The sequence below is a fragment of the Procambarus clarkii genome, chromosome 46, assembly GCF_040958095.1.
Source record: "Procambarus clarkii isolate CNS0578487 chromosome 46, FALCON_Pclarkii_2.0, whole genome shotgun sequence".
NCBI lineage: Eukaryota > Metazoa > Arthropoda > Malacostraca > Decapoda > Cambaridae > Procambarus > Procambarus clarkii.
Window position 1 is genome coordinate 27,393,984 of NC_091195.1, and position 18,029 is coordinate 27,412,012.

The window sequence follows — 18,029 nt, forward strand, 5'->3', positions numbered from 1 at the left end:
CTCGGTACCCCTACTCAAATCTCTGAATATGTTAGACATTAAGTCACTGCACATTCTCTCATGTGTATTATACATATATAAAACGCTAAACTATAATGCCAATCCTGATCTCAAAAGCTTCATAGAAGGTTGTATCAGAACCCATGAGCATCACACCAGAAATAAATACAGTTTTGATATTCCTAGAGTACGACTTAATCAAACTAGAAATGCTCTACAAATCAAGGGGCCCAGAATGTGGAATGACCTTCCCAACCATGTTAAAGACTGTACCTCTCTCAACCAGTTTAAGTTAAAAGCGAAGCTATACCTAATAAATTCCCTGTAACCTACCTTACCCTTCTATTGTCAACCAATGTCTGTTTTTTTCTTTAAAGAGCGCTGTTTGTCGACATAATTGTATTTGTGCTGCTTTTTCATCTATGTTTTCATTTCTTGTTTTCATTCTACTCATTATGCTCAATTAGTATTAAGCTTGTCATTTAAGTTTATCATGCCCGAAACGCTTTGCGTAATAGTGGCTTTAGGCATTGTATGTACTAGCTCTACCTATAAGTTAAACAATCCTTGTAAATATTTATTGTATGTATGTACCTTACCTAAATAAAATTGTATTGTATTGTATTGTATTGTATTGATGTAAATTGGATATAATTGAGCTATTAAACATGTTAGTAAGCAGTGAAAGAGCCTTGTTATGTGTTGTAATTACCACAAACATTTAAATTGAAATTGAAATAAGTTTATTGAGGTAAAATACACACAAAGGGATGAGGTAGCTCAAGCTATTCTCACCCCGTTCAGTACAACGTGTTAATATATACATAGACACACATCACAAATAAACATATTACCAAACATTCTGAGAGGTAAACATATACATTTCCTCCTTCACAAGTAGTATGTTATCAGACGTACAAGCAAACATTGAAGATAACTATAATGTGCCTGAAACGCTGTGCGCATTAAGGTGACTTTAGGCATAGCATATGCAAACTCTATCTAAAAATTCAACCTTCTGTTTGTAACTCATCTTGTATATATGTACTTTGACCTGAATAAACATTCATTTAATGAAATTGAAATAAGTTTATTGAGGTAAAATACACACAAAGGGATGAGGTAGCTCAAGCTATTCTCACCCCGTTCAGTACATCGTGTTAATACATACATAGACACACATCACAAATAATAAACGTATTACCGAACATTCTGAGAGATAAACATATACATTTCCTACTAATTTATTGATTTATTGCTATGTATTAGTATAACGCGCAGGTGAGTATGACTTGTGGTTGTAACCGCTCGCCGCGGCCCATGTTACAGGGGGAGAGGCCGCTATGTTACAGTAACATTAGACTGTAACTGATGCTCCCAGCGGCCGGGGAGGAATGGAGGCGGCGACGGAGGCACCGGAGGAGGCCAACCACCAGGGGCTGGAGTACCAGTGGAGCGTGGTGAGGCCCAGGAAGAAGAAGTACAAGTCTAGCCGGCCCTCCACCTCCCACATGGTCCACGACGCCATCAACAAGATCGGCTCAGAGGAGAAGGGCGCCTCCGTCCAGAAGATCAAGAAGTACATCTACGCCAACTACAAGGTGGACATTAAGAAGATCGACGTGTACATCAACCGCTACATCAAGAAGGCCATCAAGGACGGGGAACTGATCAACAGCACGAGGCTGAGGAGCGGCGCCATTGGCTTCTTTAAAATTGCGGCCAAGCCCAAGCCGGCCGAGCACAGGAGGTCAGGCGGGGCCGAGAACAGGAGGGTCAGGACCCCGGCTGAGGAGGGGAGAGGCGCCCCCGGCAGGCTCAGTGCCCTCCAGGACCCCAAGCAGGAGAAGGGTCCCCCGCCCTCCTCCTCCGTCACCGCCGTCATGGACCTCATAGATGAGGTCTCTCTCCAGCCCCTCACAACCTCACAGTTTGTCACACCTTACAGGATGACCTACAGGCAGGTTAGCAGCTCCTCACAGTTTGTCACACCTTACAGGATGACCTACAGGCAGGTTAGCAGCCCCTCACAGTTTGTCTCACCTTACAGGATGACCTACAGGCAGGTTAGCAGCCCCTCACAGTTTGTCTCACCTTACAGGATGACCTACAGGCAGGTTAGCAGCCCCTCACAGTTTGTCACACCTTACAGGATGACCTACAGGCAGGTTAGCAGCTCCTCACAGTTTGTCACACCTTACAGGATGACCTACAGGCAGGTTAGCAGCCCCTCACAGTTTGTCTCACCTTACAGGATGACCTACAGGCAGGTTAGCAGCCCCTCACAGTTTGTCTCACCTTACAGGATGACCTACAGGCAGGTTAGCAGCTCCTCACAGTTTGTCTCACCTTACAGGATGACCTACAGGCAGGTTAGCAGCCCCTCACAGTTTGTCTCACCTTACAGGATGACCTACAGGCAGGTTAGCAGCCCCTCACAGTTTGTCTCACCTTACAGGATGACCTACAGGCAGGTTAGCAGCCCCTCACAGTTTGTCTCACCTTACAGGATGACCTACAGGCAGGTTAGCAGCCCCTCACAGTTTGTCTCACCTTACAGGATGACCTACAGGCAGGTTAGCAGCCCCTCACAGTTTGTCTCACCTTACAGGATGACCTACAGGCAGGTTAGCAGCTCCTCACAGTTTGTCTCACCTTACAGGATGACCTACAGGCAGGTTAGCAGCCCCTCACAGTTGTCACACCTTACAGGATGACCTACAGGCAGGTTAGCAGCTCCTCACAGTTTGTCACACCTTACAGGATGACCTACAGGCAGGTTAGCAGCTCCTCACAGTTTGTCTCACCTTACAGGATGACCTACAGGCAGGTTAGCAGCCCCTCACAGTTGTCACACCTTACAGGATGACCTACAGGCAGGTTAGCAGCCCCTCACAACATCATTCCGTGGTCTCTGCACGGTGCAACTGGTTGGCCACCATTCCTTCCCTCCGTCCGATCATACATCAGTTTCATCATATTCCTTCTCAGTGATTTGTGGTCATAATGGCTTGGTACTTTCTCCTGATTATTACCTTAATTACCCCCCCCATGTTCTCTACAGATTAGACATCTTGTTAAGGTTATCTTGAGATGATTTCGGGGCTTAGCGTCCCCCCCGGCCCGGTCCTCGACCAGGCCTCCACCCCTAGGAGCAGCCCGTGACAGCTGACTAACTCTCAGGTACCTATTTACTGCTAGGTGAACAGAGGCAACAGAGTGAAAGAAACTTGCCTATTTGTTTCCGCCTTCACTTGGGGATCGAACTGGGAACCTCGGGACTATATATCTCAAGCGCTGTCCACTCAGCCGTCGGGCCCCTGTACATCGGTACAGATCTTTCACCACTTGCAGAAGTGGAAAGACCGACTTCTTCCAACACCACCACAGCCATGCACCAGGCCTTGGTACCCTGGAATGGGCTTAACCACTGCACTGCGCACCTGGTTTTGGCAAAAACTTCTTGGTGCAATTGTCAAGGACATATTTTTGTTCTCCCTCACCACTCGCACTTGATACAGTTTCTGTACCAAGAAATTACTGTAACTACTTTACATGTTATGTATATTTTACAAATAAAATTATCGTTATCATTATCATCATTAGCTAATTCCTGTGCTCTAATTCCTAATGTACAGCAATATATTAAGCCGCTCCAGCACATCTGATTTTCCATTGTTCCAGCTTGTAAAGCATGAGCCAAAAATAAGCAAATGGGCACACAATATTGATTAAATTGTCATAAATGCATGACGTGTACCTTCTTGAGGTTATCTTGAGATGATTTCGGGGCTTTAGTGTCCCCGCGGCCCGGTCCTCGACCAGGCCTCCACCCTCAGGAAGCAGCCCGTGACAGCTGACTTAACTCCCAGGTACCTATTTACTGCTAGGTAACAGGGGCATTCAGGGTGAAAGAAACTTTGCCCATTTGTTTCTGCCTCGTGCGGGAATCGAACCCGCGCCACAGAATTGCGAGTCCTGCGCGCTATCCACCAGGCTACGAGGCCCCCTTAAATTAAAAAGACCTTAAATATAAATAATTTCAGGAAGCTTTACCAGTACAGTAATCTGTGGTACAAAGTTGTATTATTATTACCAAACTTGTAATTTTAGATGAGGGGCAACTGACTCCATTTAGGACTACTGCCTAAACAATGGCATAATAAACTAGGAGCCGAGCGGACAGCACGCTGGACTTGTGATCCTGTGGTCTCGGGTTTGATCCCAGGCGCCGGCGAGAAACAATGGGCAGAGTTTCTTTCACCCTATGCCCCTGTTGCCTAGCAGTAAATAGGTACCTGGGTGTTAGTCAGCTGTCACGGGCTGCTTCCTGGGGGTGGAGGCCTGGTCGAGGACCGGGCTGCGGGGACACTAAAAGCCCCGAAATCATCTCAAGATAACCTCAAGAAACCTCCGGTAAAGGTCCAAGAGGTTTCACTTTCAAATATTACTAACATAATCCTTTCCTCCACATGAACTGAACAGTACTGGACAATTCCAGTTCTGTGCTGTCTTAATCTGTCTATAGTTAATTTACTTTGAATTAGAAATTCATAATCCTGTTTACTCTTTAATCCTTTCAATCATTCTGAAAAGGAAAGCGTTTACTGTACATAGTTGGGTAAATAAAGTTCGCTACTAATTGAACTGCTGCTTGAACCTCGTTCGTGAACCTCAAGTTCAAAAACCTCGTAATGTTCATTGTGCTTAGTGCTTCATTTCCACTTGGATGTGTTCAGTGGCACCACACATCCTTATCATACCTTTGAACTATACTTGAAGACTTATTTACATTTTCACAGGATTTATTGCCGTTATATAAAGCAAGCTTAGCGCAGCAGCTTCCCAAATACAGTTCAGTAATTGAGTACAGAGGAGGCCTGGTCGAGGACCGGGCCGCAGGGATGCTAAGCCCTGAAACCATCTCGAAGTAACCTCAAAGTAACAGTACCTGATGCAGACGAGGAGTCACAATAACGTGGCTGAAATATGTTGACCAGATCACACACTAGAAAGTGAAGGGACGACGGCATTTCGGTCCGTCCTGGACCAATCTCACGTCGATTGTGTACATCGACTGTACATTATAATTTTTTTTTTTTTTCAAAATTGCTGATAATTTTTTTCTTTTCTTTCAGAATGATGTGGAGAAGATATGGGACCTAGTTAGCTTACATGAAAGTGTGTCCATCATTATATTCAATTCAGACAGGAAGAAAATAGTCCTTGTGCGACAGTTCAGACCAGGTAAAGCATTAACTATCACTGTCAGTACTGAATGTGGTTGTAACAATTCTTAAGATATATTTACAGTATTTAAAATAAAATGCAGTATAGTACTTTGACTATTATTCAAATGATCAACCAAAATCTATGCTCTCTGATATTTAACATTATTCACGTGATCAACCAAAATCTATGCTCTCTGATATTTAACATTATTCACATGATCAACCAAAATCTATGCTCTCTGATATTTAACATTATTCACGTGATCAACCAAAATCTATGCTCTCTGATATTTAACATTATTCACGTGATCAACCAAAATCTATGCTCACTGATTTTTAATATACTATCAAAAGTTTAGTCTCCCTTGCATCAATGCTCCACACCCACATTTAATATGTTACCTGCACTCTATAATGGTAGGAGATGGGTTGTTACTGTGAGCTAGCTAGGGAGCCGGTCGGCCGAGTGGACAGCACACTGGACTTGTGATCCTGTGGTCCCGGGTTCAATCCCGGGCACCGGCGAGAAACAATGGGCAGAGTTTCTTTCACCCTATGCCCCTGTTACTTAGCAGTAAAATAGGTACCTGGGTGTTAGTCAGCTGCCACGGGCTGCTTCTTGGGGGTGGAGGCCTGGTCGAGGACCGGGCCGTGGGGACACTAAAAAGCCCCTAAATTATCTCAAGATAACCTCAAGATAGCCTCAAGATATCATCCTAGTGCATGCTACATACCTCAACATTTCCTGAACTTGGTCTAGGGCCTATATTATAGCAACACAATGGTGGTTCTTGATTTGAATTTTCACGGAAGTAGCCATATTTAAGAACATAAGAATAAAGGTAACTGCAGAAGACCTATTGGCCCATACGAGGCAGCTCCTATTTATAACCACCAAATCCCACTCATATACATGTCCAACCCGCGCTTGAAACAATCAAGGGGACCCCACCTCCACCACGTTACTCGGTAATTGGTGCCATGTAATTACCCAAGTGTAATTACCAAAGTGCTGGAACATTGATATAATGTGATGGCCATTTGAAATTGATGGTACCCATATTAAATATCTTGTTACAGGTATGTAATAAGAACCCAGTTTGTAGGTGTAGACACACCGGGTCATATTATAAATATCCTAAATTAAACTGGCCATAAATTCATTCAGTGTAGCCAGTGGTAATATTTGAGCGTGCCAGGTGCCAACTTCCCTTACTGCACGTGTCTGGGGAGACCCCAGGTTGTGGGTTCAATCGTGTCGTCCTGCTCTGGAGACTTCCTCGTATGCCACGTTTTTATGATTTCATTGTCTTGTGTGCTCCAATCATTATCAGTGATTACCACCTGTGCAGATGAAGAGAGAATACGTGGCTCAAAAATGTTGACCAAACCACACACTAGAAAGTGAAGAGACGACGACGTTTCAGTCCATCCTGGACCATTATCACAATGGACTTGATAATGGTCCAGGACGGACCGATACGTCGTCGTCCCTTCACCTTCTAGTGTGTGGTCTGGTCAATATTTATACCTGTGCTCACATCATATGTAATTTATCCTCTTGGGTGTTTAATACTTTTTCATGTTCACCTTTATGTAGGCCTTCACCTTAAAAAGTAACCAAATTTATTATATACAGTATTGCACTGGACCTCTTTATGGTACATGCAGTTTGCACGAAGGTTTTGTCGTACCGACGACTGCACGAGCGGTAATGTTGGGAAATGCGTCACTACGCTTAAAAATGCCGAGGTTAAGAAATGTTTGTTTGACAGCCGTGTACTACAGTGGTATAGCACCGGAGGATCGTGGCAGGAGCACTGTGGATACAGTCAAGTATCCAGGGATAAGGGGCCTCACTCTGGAATTCTGTGCCGGTATTGTGGATAAAAGCAAAAATCTTGTGGAGATTGCCAAAGAAGAGGTGCTAGAGGAATGTGGTTATGATGTTCCAGTGGAGAAGTTTGAGCAAGTAATAACATACAGGTAAGTCTTACTCTTGTACAGCACCACATTTTTTCCTACAAAAGTTAATGATCAAAATCCTGCACGACCACTTTTGTGTTCATTGCTGAACTTTGGGCGACAGTTGACAGATTTGCCCAGTAATTTATACTGTACTCAGTTTTTTTTATCTTCATTTACAATGCATTGCCATCATTACTTTTAGAAATATTTGGAACTTTGAGGGATAAGTAACATCAAAATATCCTTTTGAGAGTTGATGACCAAACCACACATAAGGTGATGGTTTCTCCATCTTCCGACGTGTAGTGTTGTCATCATATCTTCAGCTACGTTATTGTGACTCGTCATCTGCACATCCATTTGAGAGTTAATATTTGTATGTTTTCCTCTTCAGTGCATGTTCTCTGATCTGTTATGTCAACAATTCCCTATTCAGAGGCCTTATGACCAAGTTATAATTCTGTATTATAAACTTTTTCTGGGGCCATTTCCTGAGTATCTCATCATATTTGCTTGCTTCAGGTAAGCACAGCAACCATTATTGCCAGCCCAGATGTCTTGCTTCTGGGGTGGTGGTGTTAGGGTGTCAAACTTCTCCAGGAGGCTGTCATAACCCAGACTTTACCTTGTATTACCCTTTTTCTTTCATATTGTTGTCTCTTATTATGTCATCCCTCTATTTTGGGTCATTCTGTGCCAAATGAGTGGACAGCGCTCGAGATTCAAAGTCCTAAGGTTTTGGGTTTGATCCCCGGTGGAGGCGGAAGCAAATGGGCAGGGTTTCTTTTGCCCTGGTGCACCTGTTCACCTAGCAGTAAATAGGTACCTGGGAGTTAGACAGCTGCTACAGGCTGCTTCCTGGGGATGTGTAACAAAAAAGAGGCCTGGTCGAGGACCGGGCTGAGGGGACGCCAAGCCCAGAAATCATCTCAAGATAACCTCGGGGTGGTAAGAGATCATGACATTTTGCCGTCGGTGATGCATGCATTCATACAGCAGGGTTGCTAATGTAGTAAACAAAAATCTAATACAGTGGCACCTCGACTTACGATAATTTCGAGTTACGATGTAAATTTGATAAAAAAATGCGACTCGACTTACAATAGTGTCGTCAACTAACGATATTTGTTTGTACACATTTGGGTCGAGCGAGCGCGTGATTCCCGGTCGCGGGCCGACCTGCCTCAGTTTACTAGAGCCGCCCGCTTAGTGACAATCACCTATAAGAAATTCCGTTTTTGTGGTTATTTTTTTGCTTTTTGAACATCAATCTGATTATTATATATCATGTCACGGGTCCCAAGAAAGTCAGTGGTAAAGTTTAACCTAAGAAACTAGTTGAGTAGAGGCAGTAGAGGATGTCTCTTCCTCATTAAGAAAATATGTGAAGTATGGGAAGAACTGCAAAGCTTTGTTGAAAAAACTCACCCAGATAAAGCTGTAGCAGGCCGTTGCATTGACCTTTAAATGACAATGTGATGTGTCACTACAGACAAGTGTTAAAATGTAGGGAAAAACAAGTGTCTTTAGACAGATTCTTAGTGAGACAAGCAAGCAGTGAGCCACAAGAAGGTCCTAGTGGTATGCAGGCAAAACATGCCAGAGAGTGTATCCCAGAGAAGTCCTCACTGCCTGATGTTATAATGGAAGGGGACTCCCCTTCCAAACAGTAACACCTCTCCTCCTCCCCCCTCATCACCATCTTCCATACGCCATCAAGAATCCGCCATAAAGGCAAGATAAACATATGTACTGTATTGTAGTTAGAGAAAAAAATTGTATCAAGTATAAAATGTATTTGTAAGTTAATCGGTTCCCCACCCTCCAAAATATTAATTCAATTCCCTTTATTTCTTGAGGTAAAAATTGCGTCGACTTATGATATTTCGACTTATGATACGTCTCTGGGAACGGATTACCATGGTAAATCGAGGCCCCACTGTATACAGTACTGTGTTTGCTTGTTTACAAGCTCAACAAAAAAATTCATAACTTTGATCTATTTGAGGTATAACATGTTTGAAGTTAAGGCAACACTGTTGTCATTAAAAATATTTTGTTAAATATTTAATATTTTTGTTTCAAGATCACATGATGTGACCTTTGACCTTGAATATATAAAAATGTGTTTGTTAAAATTTTGGAAAAAAATACATATTCCTCAGTTTACCCCAACAGTAAATCAAGAGATACAGCAAGAAGTGGCAAGTTTTGCTCTTGAGTTTTGGAATTCTCAAAAATACAATACTGTAGTGTAATATTGAAATGATCTGCAAAATACTGGAAAAAGTATAGAAATTTAACAATAGTGAGATACTGTAACGGGAACCGTAGCTGCAGGAAGAATGGCTTGTTACGATATTGAGTAATAAAAGTGGGTACTGCATCTATAGGGAGCCGGTCGGCCGAGCGGACAGCACACTGGACTTGTGATCCTGTGGTCCTGGGTTCGATCCTGGGCGCTGGCGAGAAACAATGGGCAGAGTTTCTTTCACCCTATGCCCCTGTTACCTAGCAGTAAAATAGGTACCTGGGTGTTAGTCAGCTGTCATGGGCTGCTTCCTTGGGGTGGGGGCCTGGTCGAGGACCGGGCCGCAGGGACACTAAAGCCTTGAAATCATCTCAAGATAACCTCACAATAACAGCAGAGGTCTCGCTTCTTGCAGGACTGAGTTCAATCCCTGATGGTCCAATTGGTTGGATACTACAAATCATAGTGCCTCACAAACAACTACATTTCCTGTGCATGGGATGGATAGGGGTTACATTTGCATATTTTAGTACACCATTTTCTGCCTATTGTGGAAACTCAAGAGGATGTCTTGCATATTTACCCGAGGGTCATCACTATTGTCCCGTTACCTAATGACCTATTAGAATTGCCCTTGACGGGGGACAGGAAGCCAGGGCCTTTTTATTCCTCACAACTTGAGCAAATGCTTGCTGGTGAAAGCATGCCACTTTGGGCTCATGTTACTTGTGCCAGTCATAATTAACTCGGCAAGTTGATATGTTCAAGGGTCGAGCATAAAATCATGTACATACTAGCCACTTGCTTGAGCATTCAATCTTGACTTGCACAGGATGGTTTTGACTTCATTTTCATCCTGCTCTTCCATTCATTTTATTTGTTTATACCACTGAAGTTATTGTAGTGTGCCTTATGGAGCTCCTTTATTTATGGGGATTTATTTACTCGTTCATTTAACTTCACTCGGATGATCTTCCTAGAAACTGAATGTTTGATATAATTATTGTTTAAATTAGAGCTTTTTCTCTTTCTTATTAACCTGTACACTGCTTGAATTGCTGTCCGGGATTTTCTCCGGTGCTGAAAATGCTGAATGTGAATGATTATGACTTTCCAACACAGTTTTCCGTGCATACTTGGATGTGAGAGTAACTTAAATGTTTGACCCTTAACCCTTTAACTGCTAAGCTACTTAGCAGTTTAACCCTTAAACTGCTAAGGTACTTAGCAGTTTAAGGGTTAAACATTTAAGTGGCTTAGCAGTATAAGGGTTAAAAAATGTATGTTTATGTACTTGTGGGAAATTGAGCATGTGTAACATATGGCTCTGTGTCAACAGGTCGGGTGTGGGAGTGTCTGGTGATCGACAGACAATGTTTTATGTAGACGTGACCGACGCCATGAAAGTATCAGACGGTGAGTAATTACTTGTCTTATTTATCCATTTGTCAAGGTGTAACACTGTCATTTATTATATCTGATTTGTCTAATCAACCTCTAGTATTAAAATTGCAATTTTTTGCTGTAATTGAAAAGTAATCAATCAAAAAATTAATTGTAAAACTGCTGGTATCTGCCATGGAAAAAAAAATAAAAATTGTATTCCTATTTATTCTGTTAAAATTACTATCTGCTGTTCTGTTTCATTTTCTGCAGTTTCATTCAGCGTGTAATTATTGTCAATTTTTATTTTTTTTTTCTACTCGAGTTCAATTTTTGCTTTTGATCTCTGTTAGTTTTAAGTCTTGGTGTTCAAGTTTATTTTTCCACATCTTTCCCGAAATGGTGTGCGTATCAGTAACTAGGCATGGTACAGTGTACACTTACTCTCTATAGGAATCCAACATTCTTCTTAAAACTACTTCTTGTATGTATGTACTTTCCCTAAATTATTATTATTATTAGTGGTAGTGGCTGTACAAGAATGTAAGAACTCTAGTATACAGGTATATAAATAAAAAGATTTTTATTCCAATTGAAAAGAACATAACCGGGCCAATTCATTCTGATCATCAGGAATATTTTGAGAGGTAGCCAAACAAGAAGATCAGTGAATTACTCAAAATGTACAATATCACCATAATATAACACAATGTATTACCACACATTGTATCCATCGCTGAATGGTAAAGAATGCATGCACAGTACATGGTCGTTTCTACTGGTTAAAACTGCACCCCCTAGGCCTAGTAAGTAAAGATCAATTTGCCTTACAGCTGCAACAGTTGTGTGTGTATTCAAATATTTCTTTTGAAATCCGTTCTCCCTTAACATGCAATTTTGTTTATATTTGAACCCAAACCAGCTTAACAACCTAAGCTAAACGTTGCTAATGCTCCTCAATACTGCCTAATGCAAGTAGAACCAGCTATATGTATGTTAGTAATTCATGTAAGCAATGTCAATATTGTTAAACATACCTATCCACAAGTTAAATTCTAAGAAAAATTAAACGTCGAATATAAATTTGCCTTGTTAGACAATGCTGGTTCTTAGATAAAACATGTGTATATATATACATGTTTTATACCCCACATATACATGTTTATACCCCGGAACTCTCAGTTTCTGTGACGGCGCTGGAACCAATCGTATTGGCGTATGCCTTTCCATTGGAGACTTTCAGCGCCGTGGAGAGGGGGGACCTGCTGCCTGGGTAACAGCTTCTCCCCCGAATCAACCTACCCTGGCTTTGCGCCCTGGTGAGGCCACTCCAGACCGACAACCAGAGCGCAACTCCATAGTCTCCCGAGACTGATGGATGCCTACAACTATATATATACTATACGGTGTTCGTATATAAAAGAGTACCACCTCTGGCTGGAAGAGGGGGACCCTTAGCCTCGGAGGAAATCACACACAAATCACACGTTCTCACACGAAATCACACGTTTGTATATAATGTACATGCATGAAATAATTTTTGTTGTTTTTGCCCTTTACAGGAGGTGGCATAGCTGATGAAGGAGAGATGATAGAAGTAGTGGAGATGTCTATTACTGAACTTCGTGTATTCTTGAATCAGCCCGAGGTGAATTGCCCTGGAGGGCTCCTCTTTGGTTTAATGTGGTTTTTACAACACAAGGCTCCTAAAGACTAGCAAACGTGTTGACGTGATCCGCGCGACTTTCGGCACCTCTGATAAATGTATAAATGTGAAGTGTTTGTATACATTACATATTGTAAAACCTTTTGTTATTATATTTTAATATATTCTATTTTGTAATAAAAAAATTATAATTTTATGTAGTATTATATACTTTTAAGTAGATAAGTTCTTTGAAAGTCCCGTGGGTCTGAGGTTTTGATAGTTGAAATTTATTTACATTACAAAACAATGTAAGTGTGCAAATGTTTGGTTGGATACATATGGTTTTATTGGTAATAGTAACATACATAAATACAAGTGTGTAAATCATGGGCAGTTATAAGGGCGGACTTACAAGGTTTCATGGTATGCTGCATATTCTCTTCAAGTTCTAGGCACTTAACCACAGAAAGAACCTCTTATATAAACGTGTGTTACCGCTCTTCACTCAAACCTTATTGTTATTACTAATATTACAGTATCAATTTTACTATTATCAATATTTGTATTTTGATTATATGGTATTCATTATCTCGTCATGTCTTATTATTAACATTAAATTAGAGTATTATGATGTTAATAATAATGATGTACTCGAGCTCTTTGTTTTGACACTGATGTGCTGTGAAATGTCAATTAAATCTGGTAAAGTGTGGTAAAATATTGTCAATTAGTATTAACCATTGTATAGATGTTGACCGCCTCTACCGATGACTTCATGGACCTGCCGTCATGTGGTGAACTTTCCATACCTCGTGTTATCTTTTGTTTAGTATTTTTTGTTTTTTAATTTGAAGGTTTCATTTGTTGAATCTTCTTCCCAAAATTAATAAATATTAATCTATTTCAGAATTGTCTTCCTTGTAACACTCCAGAGCTTTACCAGTATAAATGATGTTCTTTACGCTTTGATACCATTGGTGAAATGTGGTGCATTTGTATTATTAATTGCCTGCATTATTAATTATGATCTAGCCACTGAATAATCATGAAGATGATAACTGCGTGGAGAATTAACCATAAATAATTGTTTTAGTAATACTGTAAGACAATGGTGATGAGACGGCACAAAGCCAGTATAACCATATACTGTAGCACTTAAAGGGATATGAGGATAACATGAAGGGGAAAGGAGAGATGATTTCCCGGTCTGCCGAGCGGACAACACACTGGACTTGTGGTCCTGGGTTTGATCCCGGGCGCTGGCGAGAAACAATGGGCAGAGTTTCTTTCACCTTATGCCCCTGTTACCTAGCAGTAAAATAGGTACCTGGGTGTTAGTCAGCTGTCACGGGCTGCTTCCTGGGGGTGGAGGGCCGCGGGGACACTAAAGCCCCGAAATCATCTCAAGATAACCTCAAGATAGGGAGTACCCTGTACATATAGGGTACATATGGACGAACAGGGTGCACAGTGGTAAAGAGTGCATGTGCTGGTAGTATTGGATGTAAAATAATTAACCAGAATAACATACAATTTAAAAGGGGAAGAACAGATTTAGAAGCACAAGACAAAGCCGTCGACAAGATGTGATCCAACTGAGCGGGAGACTCGGGAGGAACACTGCAGATTATTACAGACTGTAATGAACATGTACACAACAGTGCTCGAGTACACCCACTTGGACTCATTGGCATAGCTGAGGCCTCGCTTCTTGCAGCTCAGTGTTCAATCCCCAGTGTTCCAATTATATATATATATATATATTATATGTGGAAAATTCACAGAGAATGGGAAAGACAGATGAACGTTACGGCCGATCAAAGCCGTCGTCAACACCAGACTGATGGTGACAACGGCTTTGATCGGTCGAAATGTTCATCTTCCTTTCCCATTTCTCTGTGGATTTTCTGCATACAAATGATCAGTGTTTCGTTATCGTCAATTGCATATTATATATATATATATATATATATATATATATATATATATATATATATATATATATATATATATATATATATATATATATATATATATATATATATATTAGTATATTTTGTTAGCAGTCTTTCCTGTAGACATATATTATTAAATATGACCGAAAAAGTAAGATTAATGATTCTAACACGAATTTTCTCAATCTTTCGTACATTTCTTTTCACTGTTGGAGGTAAATCAAAAATCAATTCTCCAAAATTCATTTTTATTTCTAGTCTGACGCGACACGAGCGCGTTTCGTAAAACTTATTACATTTTCAAAGACTTTAGTTTACAAATACACAACTGAATAGAACTTACGCATCTCCGATTTTGTTTATATCTACATTTGAGTGAGGTGGCATTAATAGGGTATTAATTTCATCAACACAAGACAGAACAAGAGGTGGCATTAATAGGGTATTAATTTCATCAACACAAGACAGAACACGAAACAATGGGTATTGAATAGAAGTGATTGTAGAAAGCCTATTGGTCCATATTTCTTGATGCTTCTATATTGGAGCGGAGTCTTGAGGTGGGTAGAATATAGTTGGGCATTAATTGGCTGTTGATTGCTGGTGTTGACTTCTTGATGTGTAGTGCCTCGCAAACGTCAAGCCGCCTGCTATCGCTGTATCTATCGATGATTTCTGTGTTGTTTACTAGGATTTCTCTGGCGATGGTTTGGTTGTGGGAAGAGATTATATGTTCCTTAATGGAGCCCTGTTGCTTATGCATCGTTAAACGCCTAGAAAGAGATGTTGTTGTCTTGCCTATATACTGGGTTTTTTGGAGCTTACAGTCCCCAAGAGGGCATTTGAAGGCATAGACGACGTTAGTCTCTTTTAAAGCGTTCTGTTTTGTGTCTGGAGAGTTTCTCATGGCTGGCCGTTTTTCTGGTTTTATAGTAAATCGTCAGTTGTATCCTCTGATTTTTGTCTGTAGGGATAACGTTTCTATTAACAATATCTATCAGGACCCTTTCCTCCGTTTTATGAGCTGTGGAAAAGAAGTTCCTGTAAAATAGTCTAATAGGGGGTATAGGTGTTGTGTTAGTTGTCTCTTCAGAGGTTGCATGGCGTTTCACTTTCCTTATGATGTCTTCGACGAAACCATTGGAGAAGCCGTTGTTGACTAGGACCTGCCTTACCCTACAGAGTTCTTCGTCGACTTGCTTCCATTCTGAGCTGTGGCTGAGAGCACGGTCGACATATGCGTTAACAACACTCCTCTTGTACCTGTCTGGGCAGTCGCTGTTGGCATTTAGGCACATTCCTATGTTCGTTTCCTTAGTGTAGACTGCAGTGTGGAAACCTCCGCTCTTTTCCATGACTGTTACATCTAGAAAGGGCAGCTTCCCATCCTTTTCCATCTCGTAAGTGAAATGCAGTACGGAACTCTGCTCAAATGCCTCCTTCAGCTCCTGCAGATGTCTGACATCAGGTACCTGAGTAAAAATGTCGTCAACATACCTGCAGTATATGGCCGGTTTCAAGTTCATGTCGACTAAGACTTTTTGCTCGATGGGGCAAAAAGTCGAGAAACGGCATGAGAAACTCTCCAGACACAAAACAGAACGCTTTAAAAGAGACTAACGTCGTCTATGCCTTCAAATGCCCTCTTGGGGACTGTAAGCTCCAAAAAACCCAGTATATAGGCAAGACAACAACATCTCTTTCTAGGCGTTTAACGATGCATAAGCAACAGGGCTCCATTAAGGAACATATAATCTCTTCCCACAACCAAACCATCGCCAGAGAAATCCTAGTAAACAACACAGAAATCATCGATAGATACAGCGATAGCAGGCGGCTTGACGTTTGCGAGGCACTACACATCAAGAAGTCAACACCAGCAATCAACAGCCAATTAATGCCCAACTATATTCTACCCACCTCAAGGCTCCGCTCCAATATAGAAGCATCAAGAAATATGGACCAATAGGCTTTCTACAATCACTTCTATTCAATACCCATTGTTTCGTGTTCTGTCTTGTGTTGATGAAATTAATACCCTATTAATGCCACCTCTTGTTCTGTCTTGTGTTGATGAAATTAATACCCTATTAATGCCACCTCACTCAAATGTAGATATAAACAAAATCGGAGATGCGTAAGTTCTATTCAGTTGTGTATTTGTAAACTAAATTCTTTGAAAATGTAATAAGTTTTACGAAACGTGCTTGTGTCGCGTCAGACTAGAAATAAAAATGAATTTTGGAGAATTGATTTTTGATTTACCTCCAACAGTGAAAAGAAATGTACGAAAGATTGAGAAAATTCGTGTTAGAATCATTAATCTTACTTTTTCGGTCATATTTAATAATATATGTCTACAGGAAAGACTGCTACCAAAATATACTAATATATATATATATATATATATATATATATATATATATATATATATATATATATATATATATATATATATATATATATAATATGCAATTGACGATAACGAAACACTGATCATTTGTATGCAGAAAATCCACAGAGAAATGGGAAAGGAAGATGAACATTTCGACCGATCAAAGCCGTTGTCACCATCAGTCTGGTGTTGACGACGGCTTTGATCGGCCGTAACGTTCATCTGTCTTTCCCATTCTCTGTGAATTTTCCACATATAATATATATATATATAATTGGAACACTGGGGATTGAACACTGAGCTGCAAGAAGCGAGGCCTCAGCTATGCCAATGAGTCCAAGTGGGTGTACTCGAGCACTGTTGTGTACATGTTCATTACAGTCTGTAATAATCTGCCGTGTTCCTCCCGAGTCTCCCGCTCAGTTGGATCACATCTTGTCGACGGCTTTGTCTTGTGCTTCTAAATCTGTTCTTCCCCTTTTAAATTGTATGTTATTCTGGTTAATTATTTTACATCCAATACTACCAGCACATGCACTCTTTACCACTGTGCACCCTGTTCGTCCATATGTACCCTATATGTACAGGGTACTCCCTATCTTGAGGTTATCTTGAGATGATTTCGGGGCTTTAGTGTCCCCGCGGCCCTCCACCCCCAGGAAGCAGCCCGTGACACCTGACTAACACCCAGGTACCTATTTTATTGCTAGGTAACAGGGGCATAGGGTGAAAGAAACTTTGCCCATTGTTTCTCGCCGGCGCCCGGGATCGAACCCGGGACCACAGGATCACAAGTCCAGTGTGCTGTTCGCTCGGCCGACCAGCTTCCTCCCTACATCTACACCTGCATATGTACTCTTTATCCACACGTGTACTCTTTATCCACACGTGTACTCTGTACCTGCATATGTACTCTTTATCCACACATGACCTCTGCACCACCACGTGCATCCTGTGCTGTGCTGGGATCCCGGTGATACTGTCGCATTGTTTCTCAACACACAATCAAGAATTCCGGGTTCGAATCCTGGGCGGGACAGAAATGGTTGAGCACATTTGCTTTCCCCTAATATACTGTTCACCTAGCAGTGAGTAGTTACTCAGGAGTTAGTCACCTTGTTGTGGGGTTGCAGCCTGGGCAGGGTCAGTAATTCGACCTTGGTAAGTAAGGGGAACCTTGATATAAGCCTAATCTGTA

At 41.3% G+C, this 18,029-nt stretch overlaps 1 protein-coding gene across 1 annotated transcript; it reads left to right on the plus strand.

Moving 5' to 3' along the window:
• The first annotated feature begins 1,279 nt into the window (after window positions 1-1,279).
• On the plus strand, window positions 1,280-12,693 carry LOC123770568 (uridine diphosphate glucose pyrophosphatase NUDT14). Its single transcript, XM_045762593.2, has 5 exons — window positions 1,280-1,964; window positions 5,139-5,247; window positions 7,007-7,217; window positions 10,790-10,866; window positions 12,396-12,693. Exons 1-5 carry the CDS (start codon window positions 1,395-1,397, stop codon window positions 12,548-12,550), a joined length of 1,122 nt encoding a protein of 373 aa, XP_045618549.2. The 5' UTR covers window positions 1,280-1,394; the 3' UTR covers window positions 12,551-12,693.
• The last annotated feature ends 5,336 nt before the right edge of the window (window positions 12,694-18,029 follow it).